The sequence below is a fragment of the Rhineura floridana genome, chromosome 1, assembly GCF_030035675.1.
Source record: "Rhineura floridana isolate rRhiFlo1 chromosome 1, rRhiFlo1.hap2, whole genome shotgun sequence".
In the NCBI taxonomy this organism is placed as follows: Eukaryota; Metazoa; Chordata; class Lepidosauria; order Squamata; family Rhineuridae; genus Rhineura; species Rhineura floridana.
In genome coordinates, this window is record NC_084480.1 from 121036220 (window position 1) to 121059766 (window position 23547).

Here is a 23547-nt window from a genome sequence, read left to right on the forward strand (position 1 = left end):
ACACTCTAACATCACATCATATGCTTGATGTCAAGAGATTTCAAAAACCTCCCACCACAACAATTGCACATTAATTAACATGTGGACTTAAAAAGAACGTAACGCTTCAAGTATGTTTCATGCCAATCATCAATAAGAGTCATAACATTACTGAAGAAAAAGTACACTTGTTCTTTTGGAAGCCTGAGAAAGACTTTCCATAGATTATGGTCAAACAACATTTTAATTTAAAAACAAGAACACCCACCCAAACACACACACATACAAAAAAGGAAATAATTTCTTTGGACTTAAAGAAACAGAGTTAAGAATTTCCATATGATTATGAAGAAATACCCCTAGTACGAACCTAGTTTTTACACTACTGCACAAAACTCTGTGCATGGAACAATAAAACTCACAGATACTTCTATAGGTTGACTCTGTAGCAAAAGCTGACATCTGGTAAGCAGACACTGGAAATATGGTGACCTCTCAAACACAGGCTTTTCTTAAGGCTGACAGATCCTTCGGACCCAGAAGTATTTCTTAAGCAACATCTTTCATTAGAGTAAAAACTGAAATCCTAACTTAAATGGCTTCTTGAAGTGTCTCCTTTCTAGCCTCCTCTTTTGTAAAGGGTTTCTATTTAAGATTCAAAATATTTTTTTCATCACAAAGAAATGCTTTTGGAAATTAGAGTGGCAACATTTAATCAGTTAAAGACCTTTTAGGGAGTAATCCTAAACTCCAGAACAGGGTGACAGAGAGAGCATTGGATGTTGTAGACCTCCCTCTGCCAGCAGAGGGGAAGGTCTGAAGGCGGAGAAGGAGGTTTGCTGCTGGAGGTTTCCTTGTTGCAGCAGCAGAAAGGGCTACTGCTATAGGTCCTCCTATAGCAATAGGGGATAAAAAGGGGAATGATAGAGGACATCATAGATCTGCAGGATCCAATTCACCTGTTTCATTGATGTGCTCCTGATATGGGAGGAAAACTACAGCCGCTCTGGAGCTTGCACAGTTATTTTCCCTGCTACTGAAACCAGGGGGAAGAAAAAGTAATGATAAAAGGGTCAAGTGCAAAAAAAGGGGAGGGGGGCAGGAAAAAGCTGCTCCCCACCTTTTGCACTGGCTGGTGCAAGTGGCAGTTCCTCTGCTCTCCCCCAAACCTCCACAGGATGCTCTGTTAGTCAACTAAAAATGTGCCCCCCTAACTGCACAGATTAATTTTTTGAAAAATATACTTTTAATGCAAGTTCTTATAAAAACTGTGGAAGACAGGTGCTATCTTAGAAGAGGCATTCCCCCTTCTCTTCAACAGGATATGTATCTTCTAAGATGACACCTACTGCAAGACAAGCATGAATCTGCAAAAAAATAAAGTAGGCTTCTTTCTTCAGACCTATTGTTTTTTCACATACAAACTTCTTTAGATGTAGTTGATTAATCAATTAAAATTAATATGATTAATCAATTTCTTTAACTGGGTTGACAGTCCTACAATAAATGAATTTATAGTAAGTACTGAAATTTCAAAACAATTTCTCATCATGTCATTTAAAAACTGTCTGAAATGAAAACGTTTTAATTTATTAGATAGAAAAAGAGCCCAAACCAAAATATAAAGTAAACATTGTATGAACCAAGAATCAATTTTATGCCTATATTTTAGTAACAAAAAGACTGCACATCTTGGCAGCTGAGTGCTGGAACTCCTAAGTAATAAATAACTCCAAATGAAGTTTTCTACAACATTTCCACAGAAAACTGGACTAGTTCTCTTTTATGGCAAATCTCTAGAGTGCTCCCACTTTCATAGATATCTAATATAACATTGAAACAGACACAAAGATGTTGATGGCAAAAAGAATGCTGGATTTAGGATAGTATACAGTAACACGTTTTTTCCTTTTAATAAAAGTTCTACTGATCTATTGACTAAGTCTAGAAAGAAAGTCATGATTCTATTTGGTGCAGTTTCTACCATAGTCCGAGACCAACACACAATGATAAGCCTGGCGGCCATTCTGCTGCAGCAAACTGAATAGAAGAAAAGGAAGGGACTTTTTGCCCTCCCTTCCCACCTAACCCACACCCCCACTCAGCATCTCATTTGGGGGAATTATAATAACAGAAACAAGATGACAGGGCTTTTAAAATAGGAAAGGGAATAGCTAAAGGTCAGAAAAAGTGGCATCAAAACAAGAGTAAGGTCAGAAGGCTTGTGACGGCGGTGGCGCTGCATCAAAGGAGCGTACATAGGACACAAGAACTTGTAACGTCTGGTAGTGTCATTCCCTCAAGGGCTTCAGAATATGCGTATGCAATAATAAATAGATCAGTTATGTAATAAGGCAGTGTGTTGAACATGTATTCGTCTTGTGGCCTGGAACACCACAGAGAGATACATGATACCATACACATTCATTAAGTGTTTTTTTTTTTCAAGGCTATCCAGGCTAACTCTTCCAGAGCATTTCCTTAGTGAGAAGAGCAAATCCTCTGAGGCTTGTCACTTTTCTTCTCCTTTATCAAGAGATGATGACTGGCTTTAACAAAAAATAAAGCTGAAGAGAGTTGGTTGATTTTTTTTGTTTTTGCCATGTTGGTTGCATCATTCTGAATGTTTTATTTCTTTTTTTAAAAAAGAGAGCACAGTTTTTGATGCAGCCAGGAACCACGTCCTCAGGATGCTCCAGATGTTTCCAGATAACTCTGTAACTTTCTAACTGTGGTTTTGTCCAGTGAGCAAAGGTCAAAGTCAAAGGTTGTGTTCGTGATATGAAAATGTCCCGTTTCTTCTATAAGGTTTACAATCTGTCATTTAAAGAAAAGAGAAAGAAAGTTATGTTTAAATTTAAATTCTAGTTCTCTTACAGAAGGGGTGGAGCACCTGTATTCCTTCATGAGTTGAAGAACTCCAACTCCCATCAACTCCCATCATGGCCAACGGTCAGGGACGATGGGAATTATAGCCCAGCACCATCTGGAAAGCCCAGGTTCCCCATTCTTACCTTACTGTTATGGTCTTGTGCCAGGGAAAATACCTTATGAACCTCCTCACCTGCAAGATCTTCAGGCAAGATCTAGCTCCAAAGATTCCATCAAAGATTATAACATTTTAGGAAGAAGACAAAGGAACCCTTTGTCAGGCCAACTAAACATTTCTGGTTGTCAACACTATTGATTTATCTTAAATTATTGATGATCTAATGAGTGGTGGTGGGGGAAGCATAGTATAAATAGGATAAGTAACAATGACATCCTTATTAATACAAACTACATCACCAGATCAGAAACTACATTACCAGATTTCCCCATCTGCCATTCTGCTTAAGTGTTATCAACTTAAAGATAACACAGGTATGAATGTATGAAGCCATTGGCCCATCTGGCCCAGCATAGTCTGCTCTGACAGGGCAGCAGCTTTCCATTATCTCATCTAAAGATCTCTTCCAGTCCTATTTCCTGAAATCCTTTTTAATTGGAATTGGGAGGGATTGAATCTTGGAACTTATACATACAAAGTATGTACTCTGCCAGTGAGTTGAGGATATTATGCTTATATTACAATTAACATATATTTTTAGTAGTCCATTTAGTTGTGGGGGGTCTAGCAGCCCACATTTTAAAGCCATAATTTTATTATATGAAATGCTGTAATAGATACCTCTTCTTGTTATAGGCATATGCATCCTCCTTTAGGTTTGCATTTAACTCCCTCTCTTATGAACTGAGCTATGCTTATTTTATCTCCCAATAAAACAATGTGCATATTTTTGTTTTATTTCAAATGCTATTTTTAATTTGTTGCTCATTTACAGCTGAGAAACAGGTGAGAACGCAATAGCATGGAAGTGAGAGAAAGGGGACTTATCTATTTCCTCCCTGGTGCTCATTCGTTTCTGGCAGGGAACGAAGCATGTGTGGAAATAATGACAACCAACACTCTCGGTGTTATTTGTGGTTATGGGTAGAAATGGCAGATACCTTGGAAAATGGAAATGCAAGCACAAACAGACCTGCCAAGAGGGTGGTGGTGGGGACACAGGGGGTACTGCTATAGTGGGACTAGAGCCAGCAGGGGACTTTGAACTAAAAAGTAAGTGTCTAGCTCTTATAGAAAGGGAGAGTTATGAAGCAAAGTGTTCAAGCGTTATGCTAACCAATTGCTTTGAGAAACGAGCCTGCTCCTGCCTTTCAGTTTTTATAGGCAATAAAATCAACAGCTGTGACTGACAAATGCCATACAGAGAAATCTAGAGTCACACACACATTTCAGAGAAGAGCCCAAAAGGACCTCAACTAAGGTGTTTTGTTTTTGTTTAGTGTGCAGTTGGACACAAAATGCAGAGCTGGAAAAAATGTGTGGTTGGAAAACTGATAATGTGCAGTTTGAAAAATGGGGGGGGTTAGACATGTTAAGTGTATGATTTTTAAGCACTTAAATGACAGGCAATGTCAGGAACAGCATGTACACAAATTATATAAAAGTAGAATGTGCTCAGTTTCCATAGCCAAAACAAACTGCCCAAACCATATTAAAACACCCTCTTTTGGGCTGGAACTTCCTCTTCTTCACCTTAATATTTGGGCAGGTAACTCACTGCATTCTTTTTTGTGCCTGAGTTACTGAACTAAGGCAGATTCATAAATGAATTGTCACTGTGTAATACTAACTCTTAGGGAAAACCACCATTGATATAGAGTGTAAGCAAGGAGCAGAGCACACTTTGTGTTTGTTTGGCTTTTCTTTTCTTTGCTCCAGTGTTGGGTATCTGATGGGGAATTTGTGCAGTTGGAGAATCTGCTAAACCCTGGCCTGAAGAAGACAATGAAAAAAGGACTTCTTGGTTCATTTGGAGCATTGTTTTTTGTCTTCACAGGTGTGTATCTGGCTAGATTTTCTCTGGATTCAGACAATGGATAAGGACAGCTAGGTTAATTCTGAAGGGGTTTTTTGGTTCATCTTTTCTGATAGAGAAGTGGTGATTGCTTAAAAAAATTGAGAAATCCAAGATTTTACTGTAGCTGTGACTGGGCAGTAGCATGTCCACTCAAAAGCAAAAGATAGCAGCAAAAGCAAGAGTTCCTGTTTTTCTAATTAAGGCATAATTTCATGCAAAACTTTTCATTTTTCCTGAGTCTCTAAAACATTTTTTCTTTAAAAACCCTTGCTAATGCATATGCCAGTAAGTCCATCATTAATATATCCATATTGGGTGGGGGTATTGCGGTTGAGAGAATGTGCATTATGTCAACCCTGTAAAGTAGCCTGATATTATATCCATAATGCTGTGAGGGTTGAGAGAGCAAGAGAGGTAGAGAGTAGTGTATAACAACCCTGCACTGTACTCCAGCACTATAATTTTCTTCTACTATTGGCTTTTTGTTTTGCTTTAAGACAGGTGTGGGGAACCTTTGGCCCTCCATATGTTGCTGAACTACATCTCCCATCAGCCCAAGCAAACATAGCCAGTGGCCAGGGATGATGGGAGTTGCAACATCTGGAGGGCCAAACGTTTTCCACACCTGTTTTAAGGTGTGGGGAGGGGGGACTGTTAAGTTGATTGTAGCATCAAGATGGGAAGGACAATTAATAGCTTTCCCATGCACAGGTGGAAAATGGGGAATTTTTGAGTGGATTGTCTGTGTTGGAATTGCTTTCTAAGATTTTTTAAAAATGTTTTTAAAGCTTTTAAAAAATATTTGTAAAGATGTTTTGTATTAATATACTTTAAAGTCTGTTTTTATCATGTTTTAGAGTGGTTTTAGTGTTTTTTTTGCCACCCTGGGCTCCTACTGGAAGAAAGGGTGGGTCCGTGCATCCGTCCATCCAACCAACCAACTGTTGCTGCCAGTGTAAACATTGATATTGGTATATTCATGCCAAAGGCTCAATTTTTTCTGCTAATCCCGCCCCCCAACCAACCAAATAATCCTGGATGTTTTGACCTGTATTGTTAACATTGCTATTGTTATCAGGTACAAATAAATAACTACAACAAAGGCTTAGAATATACTGCTTGGTTTTTAAAAACAACAACTTAATATTGAATTTCTCCATGCATGGGCATCTGAATCTTGGCTGTTGTAAACCAGGAGTAGCCATCCTGGTGACCTCCAGATGTTACTGGTCATGCTAGGATCGGGCTGATGGGAGTTGGAACCCAACATCTGGAGGGTACCATATTGGCTTCCCCTGCTGTAAACCTTGAATCTCTTCTGACCTCCACTCCCCACACCATGCCTAGTCTTGCACTGAATGTAGTATTGCCAGCTTAAGATAAACAGAGATCTGTAACTGTTTTTCAACTAATGAAACTTTAGTTCTTTGCATGGTTTAGGACGGGCACTGGGGGAAACAGGGCTCTTGGGCTTTTAAGAGCTCTGTGGCAGTCATACAGATTAAGCCTTTTTTGGAATGGAAATACTATTATGTGAAAAGCTTTATCTGTTGACATTTTACTTGTCTGTAGCCATTGTTTTATTTTTGAACCCTCCACTGAACTGGTAAGAGAGAACACAAATCTGCATACAACAGCATATGCAAACCTGGGCCCCACTTTCTGGGTGAGATGTCTAATCAACATACAGTGTACAAGGCCCAGAAAATCCTTGGCACCCCTGGGCATAGGGGACAGAGAAGAGACAGCAGCTGTGGTATAAGTAAGGAACAGGAGTGCTGGCAGGCAACTTTGATAAAGCAGCTTTTCTGAATACAGTGGCTAGTAATTGCTTAATGAGTAAGTCAATTGATTTCCAGTTATCACATCTCACATGTGCTTCATCAGCAAGTGATAAGAAAATACAAATCTAACACACAATGTGAATCATAAAATGCATTACCAAATACCAAACATGCCAACCTGCTATGAAGAACCATGCTTAAAACAGCCACCTATTCACTCTTGCAGCACTGGTATGTATGACAACTTTGGCCACAACACTCAATGGCTAACATGGAAATAGCTACAGTTTTCCTTCTGAGAATTAAGAATGTAATCTTAATGTATGTTTCACTTAGCCCTGACTGAGTAAACCAAGAATTCTAAAATGAAGAATTTTAGGAAAACTCTCAGAAGTATTTTTTAAAAAGGAACTATATTTGATATGCTTTCCTGTGATACTGTGCCAAAAGGGGGCCTTCCATTAACTCCCATGATAATAAATTACAGGAATTCAAAAGCAGTTAGGAAGTGTTAACACATGCATTTTTAAGCAATGTGGCACTCTGAAAAGAAATGCGAAATAAAATCTCATTTGTTGATCATTATCTGTTCTTTCTATGCTCCCAACTAAGAGCAACATGAACATTTGAACCCTATTCTTCATTGGGGCCTCTTAAAAATACAGCTACAATGTCAAGGCCACCTGGTACATCTGAGTGAGATGAACCCCCTCAGTTTTAATGGAGGCACAAAATACATCAAGATATAGTGAAGAAAGCTTTAGGGGCATTCTTGATTGCCTGCCAAGGGGAATCATGTTAATGCCTTTAATATTAGTGCTTGCGTTTTTAATCTATTGAAAAACACTTGGGGGAGGGGAAAGATTTAAGATTATAACTGTCAAGCTTTCCGATTACCAGCATTAAAAAACCCAAGATTAAAAATATTTTAAACTGAGACCCAGGATGCAAGGTCCAAGAAAGTTTTATTTGTTCTTGATGAAGTGTGCTATACTTTATTGTTTTAATATACAGTTCTGTTTACACATGGTCATTCTCCATCAATTTCATTGCCATCTATCATGCTGCAGCAATTTAAATGTCTTTAGAAAGAATGAATACATGAAGGGTTGGGTTTTAGCTAATGGCAAAATTTTCTATTAACCTTTTAAGAAAAGTTTGAAAGAATTTGGCCTTCCCCAGGTCTAAAAGGATACTATTGATTGTTACACAATTTAGTTTATTTTTTGTCTTATGGTGCAGGTTTAAGGCAGGTTACAAAATACAAACATTTCTTATTTTAATCTTTATAACCTGCTAATGAAACGTTCGGCTGAGAGTGCCCAAGGCAACCAGTGAGCTAAGATCTGAGACAGGATTGGACCTCAGCCTGCTGCATACAAATTCAATAGTAAACTATTGCAATGGTATCTACTGGATCAAAGGTCACCTAAAGTAAGGGATCAAGTGAAAAAATTGAGTTTTGTTACTAACTGCTTCCACATTCAAAGCAGCAACATGCAAAATCATGAATAATTGAAAAATGAATAGAGAAGGTTGAATTCATCCTTCAGTACTAAAAAGAACTAAACTGAACTTTGTAATGCTCTGAACTCATTAAAAAATTGCTGAAGTTTGCCATCACCTGGAAGATTTAAAGAAACATCCCAATCTGATGGGCTCTTGACTTTGACAAAGGCTGTTTAACATACATAGAAGTCCTCTTACCTGTTGTAGTACATGTCTTTCCCTTAGTGTCATTAACCTTCTGTGGAGTTCAACTAGTTCATCAAGATATGCCTGAAAATAAGCCATTCAAAAATAAAAATAAACAAAAATCACACTTTGTTATACTGTAGAACCCTGAATGGCTCTGGGTGCAAATATTTAATACATTTGTATTCTGGTGTGTAAACAAATATTTATATTCCAGGACAGTGAACAAGCATAAATAATAATTAAATATATTATAATTAATTATATTAATTATAATTAATTATATTATATTAATATGATTAATTATAATTATATTAATTATTATTATAGTTTTAGACAATAAAATCATAATATTAACAATAATATTGTTCCATCCAGAGCTGGAACCATGAGACGGAGACACGGGTGCAATTAAATCTTACTTTATTAGAGTAATGGATACATCTAGGACATTGCGCTTCATATAGAAACCTGCCTTACTCACTAGAACCCCCTAACTACACTCTAGACATGCTCTGCAGCGCGTAAAGGAAGTTGACTCAGCGACTCCCCTCTTTGAGAGGCCAGCTTATGTAGGGAATGTTTTCGATCGTAATTTCTGACTCCTTCGTAAATCCTGCCTCTGCCCTGCCCGTTCCTCACGGCGGCGGGCACGAGGTGAGGGGGGGCATGTTTCCAATGGCTCGTCAGAAGACACCTGCTCTCGGGCTGCAGGCTCGAGGTCAGGAGGTAGCGTCACGCTGGAAGCGTCCTGGGAACTGCTTGGCAAGGAAGGAGTTGGTACAACCTCTGGGGCGTCCCCTGACGGGCCCTCAGGAATGACTGGGGGCGGCGCATTCTCCTCTATGGGGCTCGCGCCACCCGTGGGAATTGGCTGGAGTACAAGTTCACTGCTCCCCCCAAGGCTCCGAGCAGACTCAACAACTCCTTGGTCTTCCGCGTCTTCTGGCAGCTGAGGCGCCTGAAAACTCATGCCTCTCCCCTCCCTGCTCCTTCAGGGAGAGCCGAGGCTCAACAAATATGGGTTAATAGCTAAAAACTTTCAGCACGCTAAGCCTGGGAAAACAGATGTCTTAACCTGCTACTAAAAAATCTATAATATGCACCTAATCAGGTGCACCTGTATAGGTGGGGCATTCCAAAATCAGGGTACCATTGCCAACACCTCCCTCTCCTTTGTTGTTACATAGCACACTTCTGATAAGTTGGAGACTTGGAGAAGACTCAGAACATGGGCACTCTGGTATAGAAGAGGTGCTCCTTCAGGTGTTTGGATTCTAAGTTATTTAGGGCTTATAAGGTTATGCCCCAACACCTTCAATTCAGCCTGCAAGTGAATAGACTTTTCAACATTTAAATTTAATTTAAGAGAAATATCTACATGTATATGTATGTGTGCACGCATGTATATCAAAACACAGCCAACTAATTAAAATGTGGAATAAACTATATAATGTTGGGATACCCAAATCCTGAGGAAGCAACTAAGAAATTCTTTAATTAAGGTATATGCCAACCAATGTTTTTTATATACTGAAAGATCTAATACATTTTAAACAGATTCTACAGAAACTATGAAGCACAATTCAAAGACTGCTTCTTTTTATTTACCTTATCACAATCTCCATTCTTAATTTGTTTATCAGATTTATTTTGCTTTATAGGACTCTTCACTTCTAGAATCTGGAAAATAAAAGTAAATATTTAAAGGCATCATAGGGCTAGGACTGAGGACCACTAGAAATTCCATAACTAAATATCTTAGTTGTTTAAGCATGATTAGCAGCCAGTTTATCTAACCTCTATATTTTTCCTGTCACGTAATTTACATCAGAAAATAAAATAAATGAAGGAAAAAAGTATAAATAAACACCAAAGAAGTATTTAGGAATGTTAAATGGTAGTAGGAAAACCATTGACTCATGGAATTATTATTGTAGAAGTTAACACTGATGTTCAGCATACTAAATCCGTCCTATTTAAAAAATCCTTGGATTAAACATACATATGCACAGTTTTGGAGATTGGCTTAAAATCTCAAGCAGTTTATGGTTCCCTGATGAATGACTGTACAGATTTGACCTATGTGAACAACAGTTGTATTTTCAGAGTAGGCCATACTCAGAGTAAGCCCAATGAAATCAATAGAACACACCTGGCGCCTTCTTTATCCATCTTTAGGCGCCAGGCAAATATCTTCCTTTTCACTCAGGACTTGATGTGGGCTGTTTCAGTTATTCATTTTTATTTGGGTTTTAAGTTTTTATATTGTATGTTTTAAAATCTGTTTGTATTGTATGCTATTAAATCTGTTGTAAGTCACCTAGAGGCTGTTGGCTATGAGGAGACTAACAAATAGAAATAATAATTTTAAAACATAGCAAATTTTAGTGTTGGGGTGGACAAAAGACAAAAAAGGTCACTGGTGTAAGACCACATGTCCCTAACAATTTTGAAGGATAAGAGATTTCAAAGAAAAAGGTGTGCAGGGTTTGGCATATAATCCCTCTGCTGAGGTGACGGATGCATGTCTCCCAGGCCACAAGCAGTCCCAAAATAGACTGCAGAAATCTCTCTCCAAACACATGAAGCATGATTACATACTATAATATACTGGCTGGGCTGATACAAGAACCATATATATCCCATGCATTATCACAGTTGGTAATTTTTTAAAAAAATTAATACTTTTGTCAGAAATCATGCTTGTTGGACACAAAATTTCACAAGCATTTTTATTACTAAATATTTGCATAATAATATTATCACAGCAAATGTTTAAAGGAGATTTTTCATATTACCACAGTACTAGCATTTAACTCTTCACCAAATTGATAGTCATAATTAGCAAAAAAGCAGCAATGTCTTCTAGTATGTTTCAGTAATATTGCTAAGAATTTATGTAACCTCTGTTTACTCTGATCAAATCGTTCCCAAGGTTAGGAACAAAACAAAAGCTATTAATTGGAAAAATGAAGTGATCATGACTACAGTAATCATGCCCAAAACAGTACCTGATTACTGTTGGTTTTTAATAAAGGTGGTGGTTCATGGCGTAGTGGTGAAGAGGCTGAACTGCTGTCACTGTCACTTCCATCGCTTAGACTAACCCTGAGAAAGGAAAGTCAAAGGAATTATAATATTATTAAGGTGAGCAACGTAAATAAGTTTCACGTGGCTTACAACCTGTATCATAGTTCTAAGAATGTACCATTGGTCTCACCTGAAAGGTGATTTTCATAGGAATGGGCCATCACTGTGGGAAATAGTTCCACCTATCGTGCGAAGGCAAGAATGTTTTTGAAGTCAAGACTAGGGACGTCATGCCCCTCCCACTCTCCAGTTCATTCGTAGCGAGTCTAAAAAGAGATATCTAAAAATACAAGAACAAGGCCAACAGGCCCGCCAGGAAAATAACATAATAGTCACATGCATAACAACATGACTCTAACATAACTACATAACATAACAGAACTAAAAGTCTTGACTTCACTCATACGTTTAAATATAATATCGAAACAATAACATGTAACCCATTGATAAAATCACTAGTCATCCTCCAACTGGGAGGGTCGTGATGGCCCATTCCTATGAAAATCACCTTTCAGGTGAGACCAATGGTACATTTTCCATAGGAAGTGGGCCATCACTGTGGGATGTACCAAAGCAACCCATATAGGGAGGGACCACCCACATGTTAATCCTCATTAAGAACCTGTTGCAACACTCGTCTGCCAAAAGATGCATCAGCAGAGGCATAACAATCAATTTTATAATGCCTTATAAACGAGTGTGGGGTAGACCAGACTGCAGCCCTACAAATATCGGCAACAGGAGCATTAGTGGCAAAAGCAGCCGAGGTGGCAGCTGACCTGGTAGAATGAGCCGTTATACTAGCTGGAACTGACAGCTTCAGGGACTCATATGCTAAAGTAATGCATGCCCTTAACCAACGGGATAAGGTAGGATTGGATACTTTATGCCCCATAGACCTTGGATGAAAGGATACAAACAGAGACTCCGTTCGTCGAATCTCTTGGGACCTAGACAGGTAGGTCTTGAGAGCCCTCTGGACATCTAACGAATGCCAAGCCTTTTCAAGAGGATGGGTAGGATCCGGGCAAAAGGAAGGCAACACAATGTCCTGGTTGCAATGAAAAACTGAATCGACCTTGGCACGAAAGGAAGGGTCAGTCTTCAGCACAACAGAGTCCTTATGGAAGACGCAGAGGTGTCTAGCAGAAGACAATGCGCTCAACTCCAAAACGCGTCTGGCAGATGTGATTGCGATCAGAAACAGGACCTTGAAGGACAGTATACATAGGGGCACAGTCCTGATGGGTTCAAACGGAGGACGTTGCAAAGCCTGCAGAACTTTCGGCAAACTCCATGAGGGGAACCGATGGACAACAGCCGGAGAGCGTAGGGCGACTCCCCTCAAAAAACGTTTGATGAACGGATGTGAGGAAATATGATCTCCAGGAGAGGACACTGAGAGAATGGATGACAGAGTAGACGCATGTCGACGTAGAGTGTTGGGTCGAAGTCCCATCATAAAGCCACTATGGAGAAATTGGAGCACCTGGTGCACATTGGCCTGGGATGGATCGTGGTGGTGGGACTGACACCACTTGGAGAAAGCCACCCAGGTATGTTGATAAATACGAGTGGTAGATGGTCTTCTCGAGGCCAAAATAATATCAATCACAGCGTCCGACAGTCCAGCTGACCTCAAGTGTCTCCGTTCAAACGCCACGCTGTTAGATTGAGCCAAGTAGGGTCCTGGTGCAGTACTGGACCCTGGGATAGGAGGTCTGGCGTTACAGGAAGTGTCCAAGGATCCATCATTGACATTGCCAGAAGATCTGAGAACCACGGTCGGCGTGGCCAAAATGGTGCTATCAGAACCAGCTGTGCCCTTTCGGTTCGCGCCTTCCTCAAGGTTTTGGCTAACAATGGTATGGGAGGAAAGGCGTACAATAGACCGTCTGGCCACGGTGTTGTCAGAGCATCCACTGCTTCTGCTGTTGAGTCCAGGTATCGGGCAAAGTACCTTGGAAGCTGGCAATTGTGACTGGAAGCAAACAGGTCGACTGAGAGGGCGCCGAACCGACACTGGAGATGATGGAAAATGGCTGGATGAAGTTTCCATTCTCCCGGGAAGACCTGTTGTCTGCTGAGCCAGTCTGCTGTCACATTCCAAATCCCTCTGAGGTGCTCTGCTTTCAGGGATTGTAGATGTTGTTCTGCCCAGACAAAGATGAGGGAGGCTAAGTCCTGCAGAGGACGAGACCTGGTGCCCCCCTGTCTGTTCAAATGTGATTTTACACACGTGTTGTCTGTTCGAATGAGCACATGATGCAAAGGGAACAGAGACTGAAAATGACATAGAGCCAAGTGGACAGCCTTTAGTTCCAGCCAGTTGATGCTTCGAGATTGCTCTGCGTTGGGCCAAACCCCCTGAACGTACTGGGAGTTGCAGTGGGCTCCCCAACCTATGAGGCTGGCGTCTGTGGTCACGACGGTTCTGCGGGGTTCTCTGAACGACGTGCCCTTGGAGAGGTGTTGAACCTTGGTCCACCAGCGGAAGGAGAGGCGCAGAGCGGGGCTCAAACAAACTTTGCGATGGTTGGAGCTGGCAATGTCTTTTTGAAAAGGCAACAGAGTCCACTGAAGGGGCCGAGTGTGGGCTCGAGCCCAGGGCACAATGTGGATTGTGGAGATAAACATCCCGAGCGCTCTGGCGAGAAGCATGACGTCTGCGGATGTTTGTTGCATCAGGGACCTTGCGATGCTTGTGATGGCAGTGATGTGATCTGGAGCCAGGAAGACCATTGCCTGCAGGGTGTCCAACATTGCCCCAAGGTGTAGTAGGCGTTGGGTTGGTTGGAGATGGCTTTTGTCGAAGTTGACAAGCCAGCCGTAGGTCTGCAAAACATTGAGGGTGATCATTAAATGATGATGAGCCAGCTCTTCAGACTTGGACCGTATTAGCAGATCATCCAAATATGGGTAGATATGAACCCCTTGGGTCCGAAGGTAAGCCACTAGGATGAGTAGCACCTTGGTAAATACTCTTGGAGCAGAGGAGAGGCCAAATGGCATCGCTCTATATTGAAAATGTTGGTGGGCAAAGGCAAACCGAAGAAACTTTCTGTGGGCTATGCAAATGGGCACATGGAGATACGCTTCCTTAAGGTCGATAGAAGCCAGGAAGTCTCCTTCATGCAGACTCTCGGTAATGGAATGGAGAGATTCCATTTTGAACCTGCGGTATGTTACAAAACGGTTGACAAACTTGAGGTCCAATACCGCCCTCCAAGATAAATCTCGTTTTGGCACAGCAAATAGGAGGGAGTACACCCCTTCCAACCTCTCAGTTGTGGGAACTGGCTCTATTGCCGCTATGTCCAAGAGGTGATGTATAGCTGTCTGCATGATGTTGTGCCTGGCTGGTGCCCTTGGGCAAGGAGACGGATGGAATCTGTCTGATGGGGTTGCCCAGAACTCTATGGTATAGCCATAAGTGAAAAGGTCCCTGATCCAGGAGACCGTAGTAAGGCGCAGCCATCGATCTCCAAAATTAAGTAATCTGCCACCTATGGGGAGGGCGTTAATACTACTTGTGTAGGCGAGGGCCTCCCCTATATGAGGACGATGAGTTGCCCCTGCGCCCTTGGTACTGACCTCTGCCCTGGAAGCGTCGGTTCCAGGAGCCCCTGAATGCGTTGGGGTCATAGGGTCTGAAGTCGCGGCCTCGTCCTCCTGGCCGCGTTCCTCGAAAGGACTGGTTAGAACGAAAGGAGGGAAATCGCCTGAAGGGCCTGCGGTCGATGTTCTTGACTGTGGCCAGAACCGGTTTTTGGGCGTCTTTTGGATCAACCAGAACTGCCTTTAGAGCTTCCTCGCCGAAGAGTAGAGATCCGGAGTAAGGAGCCTTGGACAGGTTCAGTCTGGCCGCCGAATCAGCTTGCCAGTGGCGAAGCCAGAGGGTGCGACGAGCGACTATTTGAGTCGTCATGGCCCGTGCCCCTAATTGAGTGGCATCCAAAGTGGCATCGGCCACAAAAGCTGCTGTCTTACGTAATTTCGATAGTGCTCTTCTAAAGGCGACAGGATCAGGGTTAGCATCCTCTAGAAGGTCATCCATCCACATCATAGAGGCTCTGGAGAATATGGAGGCTGAAGCGGAGGCACGCACGGCTAAGGCAGTGGCCTCGTGATTCTTGCGGAGGGCGAAGTCTATTCGTCGCTCAGTAGTATCTTTTAGGTGGGATTCCCCTTCCCTGGGCAAAAGAGATCTTGAAACGAGGCGAGCGATTGGTTCATCTATGCCAGGGACATCTAACTTGGTGGCAAAGTCTGGGGCTAGGGCGTACAATCTGTCAGCCAGGTTCTTGAAGCGTCGGGCTTTGAGTGGGTGAGCCCATTCTTCGGAGGCTAATTTGGCAATTGGGTCCGGCACCGGGATGTAGTGTTCAGTAGGTGCAGGGGATTTGAGGACCTTGGCCCCTTTGATAGCTGGGGCGGACGAAGTTGAAGGCGCAGTCTGGAGACCAAGGGTATGAAGTACCCTACGTGCTAGCGGTTGATAATCTGAGGTATCGAACAAGCGATATGAAGTATCCTCCTCATGATCTGAATAGTCGCTCCAGTCGTCTCCTTCAACATGGTCAGTGAAAGTTGACTCCTCCGCATACGAGGCTTCATCCGTACATCTGCTTCTGGCTACATCAAAGGGATCTGGTGAACAGGAAGGATGAGCTTCATGGAACGCACATTGGTCCATGTTGAGTGGGGGTATGGCAGGAACTTGTGGTAGTGACTGCATTCGCGTGAAAAAAGCCAGCATGGCTTGGAGTTGGGAGAGGAAATCAGGAGACAGCTGCAGACCAGATGTGGGAGATGTATGTGCCTGGCGAACTATTGGAACAGATGTTTGAGGCGGTAAACCAGAGGTAGGTTCGTTAGGCGAACAGTGAGCGGGAAAGCCAACAAACTCTTCCTCGTCAGAGGCAGTAGTAGGAGAATGGAAAATGTCACTTATGTGTGTCTGTGCTGTGGCGTTGGTTGGCACAGAGACATAACGAGGGCGCTTTGGTTTACTATGGCTGGAAAGATGTTTTGTCTTAGCCAGTGCTTTGGCATGTCTGGTCTTAGACGTGTTAGGATGTTGTGGCTTGGCTGATTGTGGCATGTCTGGCTGATCTGGCACCATGTGTGTTGATGGTGACATGCCTGGCTGTTCTGCCATCTTATATAAACCTGGGTGCAGTACACTGCCACGGAGGGGGCAGGATGTAAAGACCCGAACTGGCACAGCGTACTACCACGGAGGGGGTAGGATACACTGGCAGATGGCGAAATGCACTGCCACAGAGGGGGCAGAATGCACTGAGGTATCAGCGTTAATATAATATAGGCTGTTTTAGAGTTGGCACACTCAGATTAGTACTGTAGGCTGGGTTTTTGGCTTGTTCACGGCCCCAGAGGGGGCAGGATATACAATGTAAATCAGATTTAATACAAGTCAGCCACTGATATTAAAGCTCCAGCCCTGATAATGTAATCCAGCCACTAGGATTAAAGCTCCAGCCTTGATAATGTAATCCAGCCACTAGGATTAAAGCTCCAGCCTTGATAATACAATCCAGCCCACTAGGATTGGAGCTCCAGCCTTGATAATATAATTCAGCCACTAGGATTACAGCCACAGTAAAAATGTGTGTAAATCAGCCTTGTGTAAATTTGTCAGCAGCACATATACACAAACATACAGATAGATAGCCTGCAGGGGAGGTATCCGATGCTTAATAAATGGTAACAAAAAAGGCGGGAATTTTGAATTTCAAAAAATGGCGCCCGGAAAAAGGGCGGGAAAAAACGATCAAAAAAGGGCTGAGGGAGAAGGAGCAATGGCGGCCGTCAGAAGCGAACTGGGGGAAGGGCTACCCAGCACGGTCTCGCCGAAAACCGCAGTAGCGGCTCTAGAAAAACCCCGGAAGAAGCAGGTAGGGGAAAAATGGCAGCCGCCGCAGAGAGAGCCGCCGTCGCGGTCTGTAAAGCCGTTCGCAGTGGGATTTAAGCCACGTAGCGAGGGCGATCTGAGGCAAAAGAGTAAGGCGGGAGCCGCAGCTGCAAGCTCCCGCTGAGATCGGATCAGCCGCAGCCGCGGCAACGATCAGGGGGGGGAGGGAGGGGGATTCCCCTTCCCTCAAAGGCGATCAAAAAAGAGAACCGCAGCCGCGGTCACTGAGGGAGCCCCCTGGCTACGGATACGACAGAGCCGGGGGGGGAGGGGGCTTGAAACTGCCAAAACAAAGAGAGCCGCAGCCGCGGTCTCAGAGGGAGCCCCCAGTCAAGGAAATAAAAGAAATTAAATAGCTCTGAGGAAAGGGGGAAGAGAGCCGCAGCCGCGGTCTCTGAGGGGATCCTCAGTAGGCTAGACACAAAAACGGAAAAAAGGCTTTAAAGAGAAATAGACAAACAAATACGAGACTTAGCTAAATGCTACGTGAAATTCCAATCTTGTTCGTACGAAGGCAAGAATGAACTGGAGAGTGGGAGGGGCATGACGTCCCTAGTCTTGACTTCAAAAACATTCTTGCCTTCGCACGATAGGTGGAACTATTTCCCACAGTGATGGCCCACTTCCTATGGAAAATCTCAGATTTTATTTTCATGAAACAAGTTTTCTAGCCCTCGTGGTTTGACAGACAACTTGAAAAACAAAAGAGGAACAATATTAAGAGATTATGAAGGAGTCCAAATAAAAAAGACTTAAGTATGATCAACACTTTTCAACTTTCATTAACTTGAATATGTCAAGGTAAACCCATTTCTCATGTCTGAGAACAGCACATTCTGAATCAAAATTCTGCATGAGAGCAACACCACCTGTATTAAAATCGTAATACTCATGAAATGATACTTTTGGTATATGCAGCCAAAATTGTGTCTGATAGTCAAGCTGTCCTGTCAGCCTGTGATACAGATTTCCAATGTGACCATCAGTGCTGAACAAATTGTTTTAAAAAATGAGGCATAATATATTGCACATAATGTGCACACACACACACAAAAAATACTCTGAGCAGAATGTGGAAAATTATCCACAACATCCCAATAGCAAATCCAAAATTAACCCAAATTCTCAAGGTACTGGAAATTAGAAATAACAAATCCCTAGAATAAGAGACATTCAGAATTTTACACTTGCTTGAAATTCTAAAAGTTCTGTTGTATGCTAGCTATAATTACTTGCAATTTCTTGACATTCCAAGCCTGAATTTACACAAGTCAGAAATAAACACCCTTTCCCCAGCCAAGTCTTGGTTCATGTTTGCTCTTTTCTTTCTTCTCCCCGTCATTAAATGTATTTTGGTAAAGATCTATAAGGGTTTGTGCTAACCTACCATGGAGGGGGCATCAATTTGATCTCTTGACTTCTCTTTTGTCTTAGGAGGGCTAACGGTCATTAGGTGTTGCTATTTATAGTTTATCTCCTGTTTACAGCTAATGTTGGAAGCTGTAATGCCACAGTTTGGCCAACCACATCCATATGTTCTCTTTAAAGTTAATGCTTTGAGTTGAGGTCTGATCAACAACACAACCACACTCACAGCATTATCATTAAGAGATAAAGTGTATCTGAAAACAGAAGCCAATGGTGTCCATTCCTAAACCCAGGATGGCAACTATAAAAATATTAATTCAATGTGTAAATTCAGGAGTGCATCCAATGAAAATTTTCTCTTCACACAAGGATTTCTGCTTGTGTAGTGGAGTTTTGCCTGCCCCTGCACACACCCCAGATCTGTTCTAGGGGCTCCCCCACCCTCTGGAGTAGATGGGGAGTGCACGAGAAGAGTAAGGGAAAGTTTTGTTGTGCAAGCAGAAGTCCTTGTGCTAATGGGAACCGCTTCTTTGGATACAATCCTCAATTTAGTAAACAGCCACAATTGATTCAATCCAAAGTAGATAAAGGTGGGAAAGGTTATATATTTTAACCACCCTGGCAAGGCAGGGTCATGTACCCCATCTGTGCTTGACACAGAATGATATAACCAAGGCCATTATATGCCACAGGTAGAAAACAGGAGTCCTGCAGAAAGATGGTTACAGAAATGATGATTGGTGTAATTTTTAGATTGGAGGCATGGAGGTATTGAAGCGTAAATGCCTTATAACCATCTAAATTATGTTCAACCTCCCCCACCCCCTTTTTCCCTGTTTCCACAAACTAATGCCTCCTATTTTATTTATTTGTTTACTATTTGATTTATATCCCACCCTTCCTCCCAGCAGGAGCCCAGGGCGGCATCTGATGGTCTCTGCATGGGAAAAACTCAGGGGAGACACCGCAAAAATGTAGCTTCTTCACTCCTCCCCCCCATTTTAAGCTATTTATTTTATTCAACATAATTATACCCCATATCTTGATACAAAAAGGTCCCCAAATTGGCTTCTGGAGCATTTACTCTATACTATACTGTAGCTCATCATTGATTACAGGGCACGAAACCTTATTACCCCTCTCAAATGCCCTCCTCTGCTCATACAAACAAAAGAATTATAACCTTTCATTATAAACCTGAAAATGAAAACAATATGTAGCATTGGAACAAGGTCATAACCCACTACTATCTTCACAGTTCTGATGTTGCTCTTTGACACTAAAGGATGGGCACTGCTAATGTCACAGTGAATGTTTTAGTAGTAGTATGTTATGTACATTTCAACACAGCTCCTATATCTTTTCTTCCACAGGGATGCTATGCACACTTACATGCACACTTACCAACATTTCAAAAACAACATAATAAATAATCCTTTTATTCAAGGCTTAGAGGAAATTACATGCGCATATAACTGATTGATCAACCAACTGTCCATGTTGTGTGAAAACAGCTGGATATTTTGAATGCCTAGGTGTTAAAAGAAGGGTGAACAGCCTTTTGAAACAAAGTATAAACCTTGCACCACTCTGTAAAACTTTCACTAATGGGAATTCTATACATTCACTTTTTCTTCCATATTAACAAACCGTCACATGTGACACAAATTGCATCAGAGGTGCTCAGCAGAGTTTTTCAGTATCTTGGGTAAAGAAGCTCTAAGGCAGTGCTTCCCAGCTTTTATGAGCACGGGACCCCCTTTGTAAGCTCAAAAAAATGCATGACACACACCCCCTGCTAATTGTGATTTTAGTTTCTGTTAATTGGGGAAAAAATGGTGTGTGGCAAAATCACATCTCCAAATATCCCTTTCCATTAAAAGCTCCCTGCAGACAGGGAGGTGTTGCTTTCTTTTCTTAATGCAAAGCTCCAATCAAATTGGTATACCCCTCCCTCCCCATACTCTGAAGATGTACAATCTCATCTCCCAACACCAGTGGGTTACAGTGTTGGACTAAGATCCAGGTTCAAATCCCCACCAGCCATGAAGCTCAGCGGGTAACCTCAGACCAGACAATCTCTCAACCTGACCTATCTCACAGAACTGGTGTAAGGATAAAATTGAAAGGGGGGAGGAACAATTGCACACCTTGAATAACTTGGAGGAAAGGTGGGGTATAAATACAATAATAATTACATAAATATATTTCAGTTGCAGTGTGTGGACCCCAGCTTCAGCCAACCTGTTGAGCTTTAAAAAAAAAAAAATCAAGAAGTAGCAATGTGGTAGTGGTGAGGATGCTACATTGTGAAGACAAGGGTGGATAGGTTGAGGAGGAGGGTTAGTGCTTTTAGGTCTTGGGATGGTCATCAGAACTGATGACTTGCTAAGCGTGCACTTGGGGAATGAGAGTGGAGCAGAAAACAGATCAGCACATGCACACAAACACACCTGCCCCTCCTGCAAGTATCTGCAAGCATGCATGCATTCAGGCACATGGGAGGGTGGAAGCCCTCAGCCGCAGCAGCATCTTGGACAGAGAGATTGGGAAGGCAGAGTGTAGATGGAAGAAAGGGGGGACGCTGGCCTACACAATTAGCCTCAGAGATGAGGGGCAAGGAAGACCTGTGCTTCGTCACTGGTCCTTGGCTCCAACTGGATCTGTGTGACCTCGCAAATAAGAATAATTTTTAAAAGGAGGTGACAGCAAAGCAGGAGCCAAGAAAGGCAGGCAGGCTGGCTGCCAGGAAGGAAGGAAGAAGCCTTTCCTTGCAGCCTTAGTTCTTTTTGCTTCACGAAAAGTCCTCTCCTCTCGTTCTGAGCAGGGGAGTCAGCAGCAGCGAGGAGATAGCAGTGGGAGATAGTAATCCCTCATCTTCCTGGTAGCTCCACCCTCAACCTCCTTCGGCATCTACCACATGATTTATAGGCACATGCCTGCCCTTAGCACACCTGAAAGACACTCTGCCACTTAAGTAAGCCCTCCCCTCTCATTTGGAGAAATGAGGAGGTGTCATCTGCAGTGGCAGCGGGGAGCAGACAGCATCCAGGGAGTGAAGACTTTAAAAATATACATTCATTTCTTTACTGTTCACGCCCCCCCAATTACTTCACAGCCCCCAGATTGGGAATCACTGTCCCAAAGACAGGACTACATGGGGAGTTTCTGGTATCTTCTATCCAATGCCACAGCACGTAACCAAAAGGGCACAATACAGAAATTTAAAAACAAAACAAGATGCCTCACTGTCATTTGATGGAAAGGCCAGACAGAAAATCTAAACACACATCATAATTATTATGTTGTAAGAAGGTATCATGCCTCTTTCCTTTCAGCAGGCTCTACCTCCTGTATTGCTCCCCTTCCCAGAATCCCCAATTTCTTAAATAATCCCTTTGCATTTTGTTTTTTTCCCCACATGCACTTTATTTCTATGTAAAGAAAATGAATTCTTTCCACCCTCTCCCTGCACATAAAAAGTAGATTTTTTACTGCCTTTGGCACAAGTCTTCATTTTTCAAATTGTTTGGAATGCATTAATTTTATTAAAACCCTCACCTGCGGCCTCTGCTTCCTCCATGAGTATTTACAGGTCTCTCCATCTCAGAGTCATTGTCATTCTCATCTGCTTCATCAGATTCATCTTCATTATCATCAGAATGCAGATCTTTCATTATAGACCTCAAAGGACCTGGCAAACAAAAACAAAAGGGAACACAAATCAACAACGGGAGCTCATGTTCAGCTCTACCCATTGTTCAATTTTTTAACAAAACAAGTCCCAACACAGTTTTTAAGAAGGGGGAATGATTACTTGGACATTAAAGAAAAGACTTAATGCACAGGGGGACTTATGCAGCAAATGCTTAAACAAAAGTAAATTTATTCAAAGACCAGTTGACTTACAACAGGATTATTTCTGTCAACAAAGAGATTTATGTTTTAAGTGTTTGCAGAATTAGCTTCTTGGAATGTTAAGTAAAGTAAGTTGGCTTTCTGCACAACAGAATGGAGATTTTTTTAAAGAATCCATTATTATTTGGGTATCCTATACCTGAAAAGATCTAACAGACACTATTAGTAATAGTACATTTTGTTAGGTTAATCCATGCATTGAAAGTCATAGTTTAATAAATCATTGTGATTGCAACTTGTTCTGGCCAAGGCATTCTTTGTCTGCCTGTTTTTGATCTACTTAGATTTAGCTGTCTTCTTTATTCTAAGGTCAATGTCAGGTCAAGCAAGCTCTTTGCTAGTGTTCATATGTATAAAGTGTGTCAATGCCCCAGCAACAGAGACCTATCTTTATCTTGGAAATAAACAGAGATGCTAAGCCTGCTTCGTTAACAAAGCTGCATTAATGAGAACATTTTTAGAACTAGGTTCTTACATTTTTTTACATATCATTATTGTTAAATACACTTTACACAAAAGGGTGTGGACTTTAGCATATCTGACAAACAGTAGTTCTTTATTTATTAATTGAATTTATGTCCTGCCCTTTCACTTAGAGTAGCCCAGGGTGGCTCTCAAGAAAGTTCAATCTCTGGAAGCAAAGGTGGTGGTGGGTGCTCGAGGAAGGAAACGTTGAGCTACAATATTGAGATAACACTTGACAACAAATAGCTCATCCAGTGACAAGTAGAGCCGTAAAATCCAAGGACCTTGTGGCATCTTAAGGCTAACACATTTTATCATGGCAGAAGTTTGCATGGATATAAACCCAAATCAGCAGATGCATGGAGTGTGATTCCTTCACTACCTGACAGATTATACTAAAAAG

At 42.0% G+C, this 23547-nt stretch overlaps 1 protein-coding gene across 6 annotated transcripts in view; it reads right to left on the reverse strand.

Annotated features, from left to right (window-relative positions):
* Window positions 1–464: 464 nt before the first annotated feature.
* Window positions 465–23547, reverse strand: part of MLLT3 (MLLT3 super elongation complex subunit) — a 237479-nt gene continuing 214396 nt past the window's right edge. For all 6 annotated transcript variants that reach the window (XM_061630805.1, XM_061630815.1, XM_061630796.1 and 3 more), the window contains 5 exons: window positions 22323–22455; window positions 11380–11476; window positions 9977–10048; window positions 8378–8449; window positions 465–2796 (listed from right to left, as the gene is read on the reverse strand). In XM_061630805.1, the coding sequence (XP_061486789.1) occupies window positions 2665–2796; window positions 8378–8449; window positions 9977–10048; window positions 11380–11476; window positions 22323–22455 (506 nt within the window). In that variant the 3' untranslated portion in view covers window positions 465–2664. The remainder of the gene's footprint in view (window positions 2797–8377; window positions 8450–9976; window positions 10049–11379; window positions 11477–22322; window positions 22456–23547) is intronic.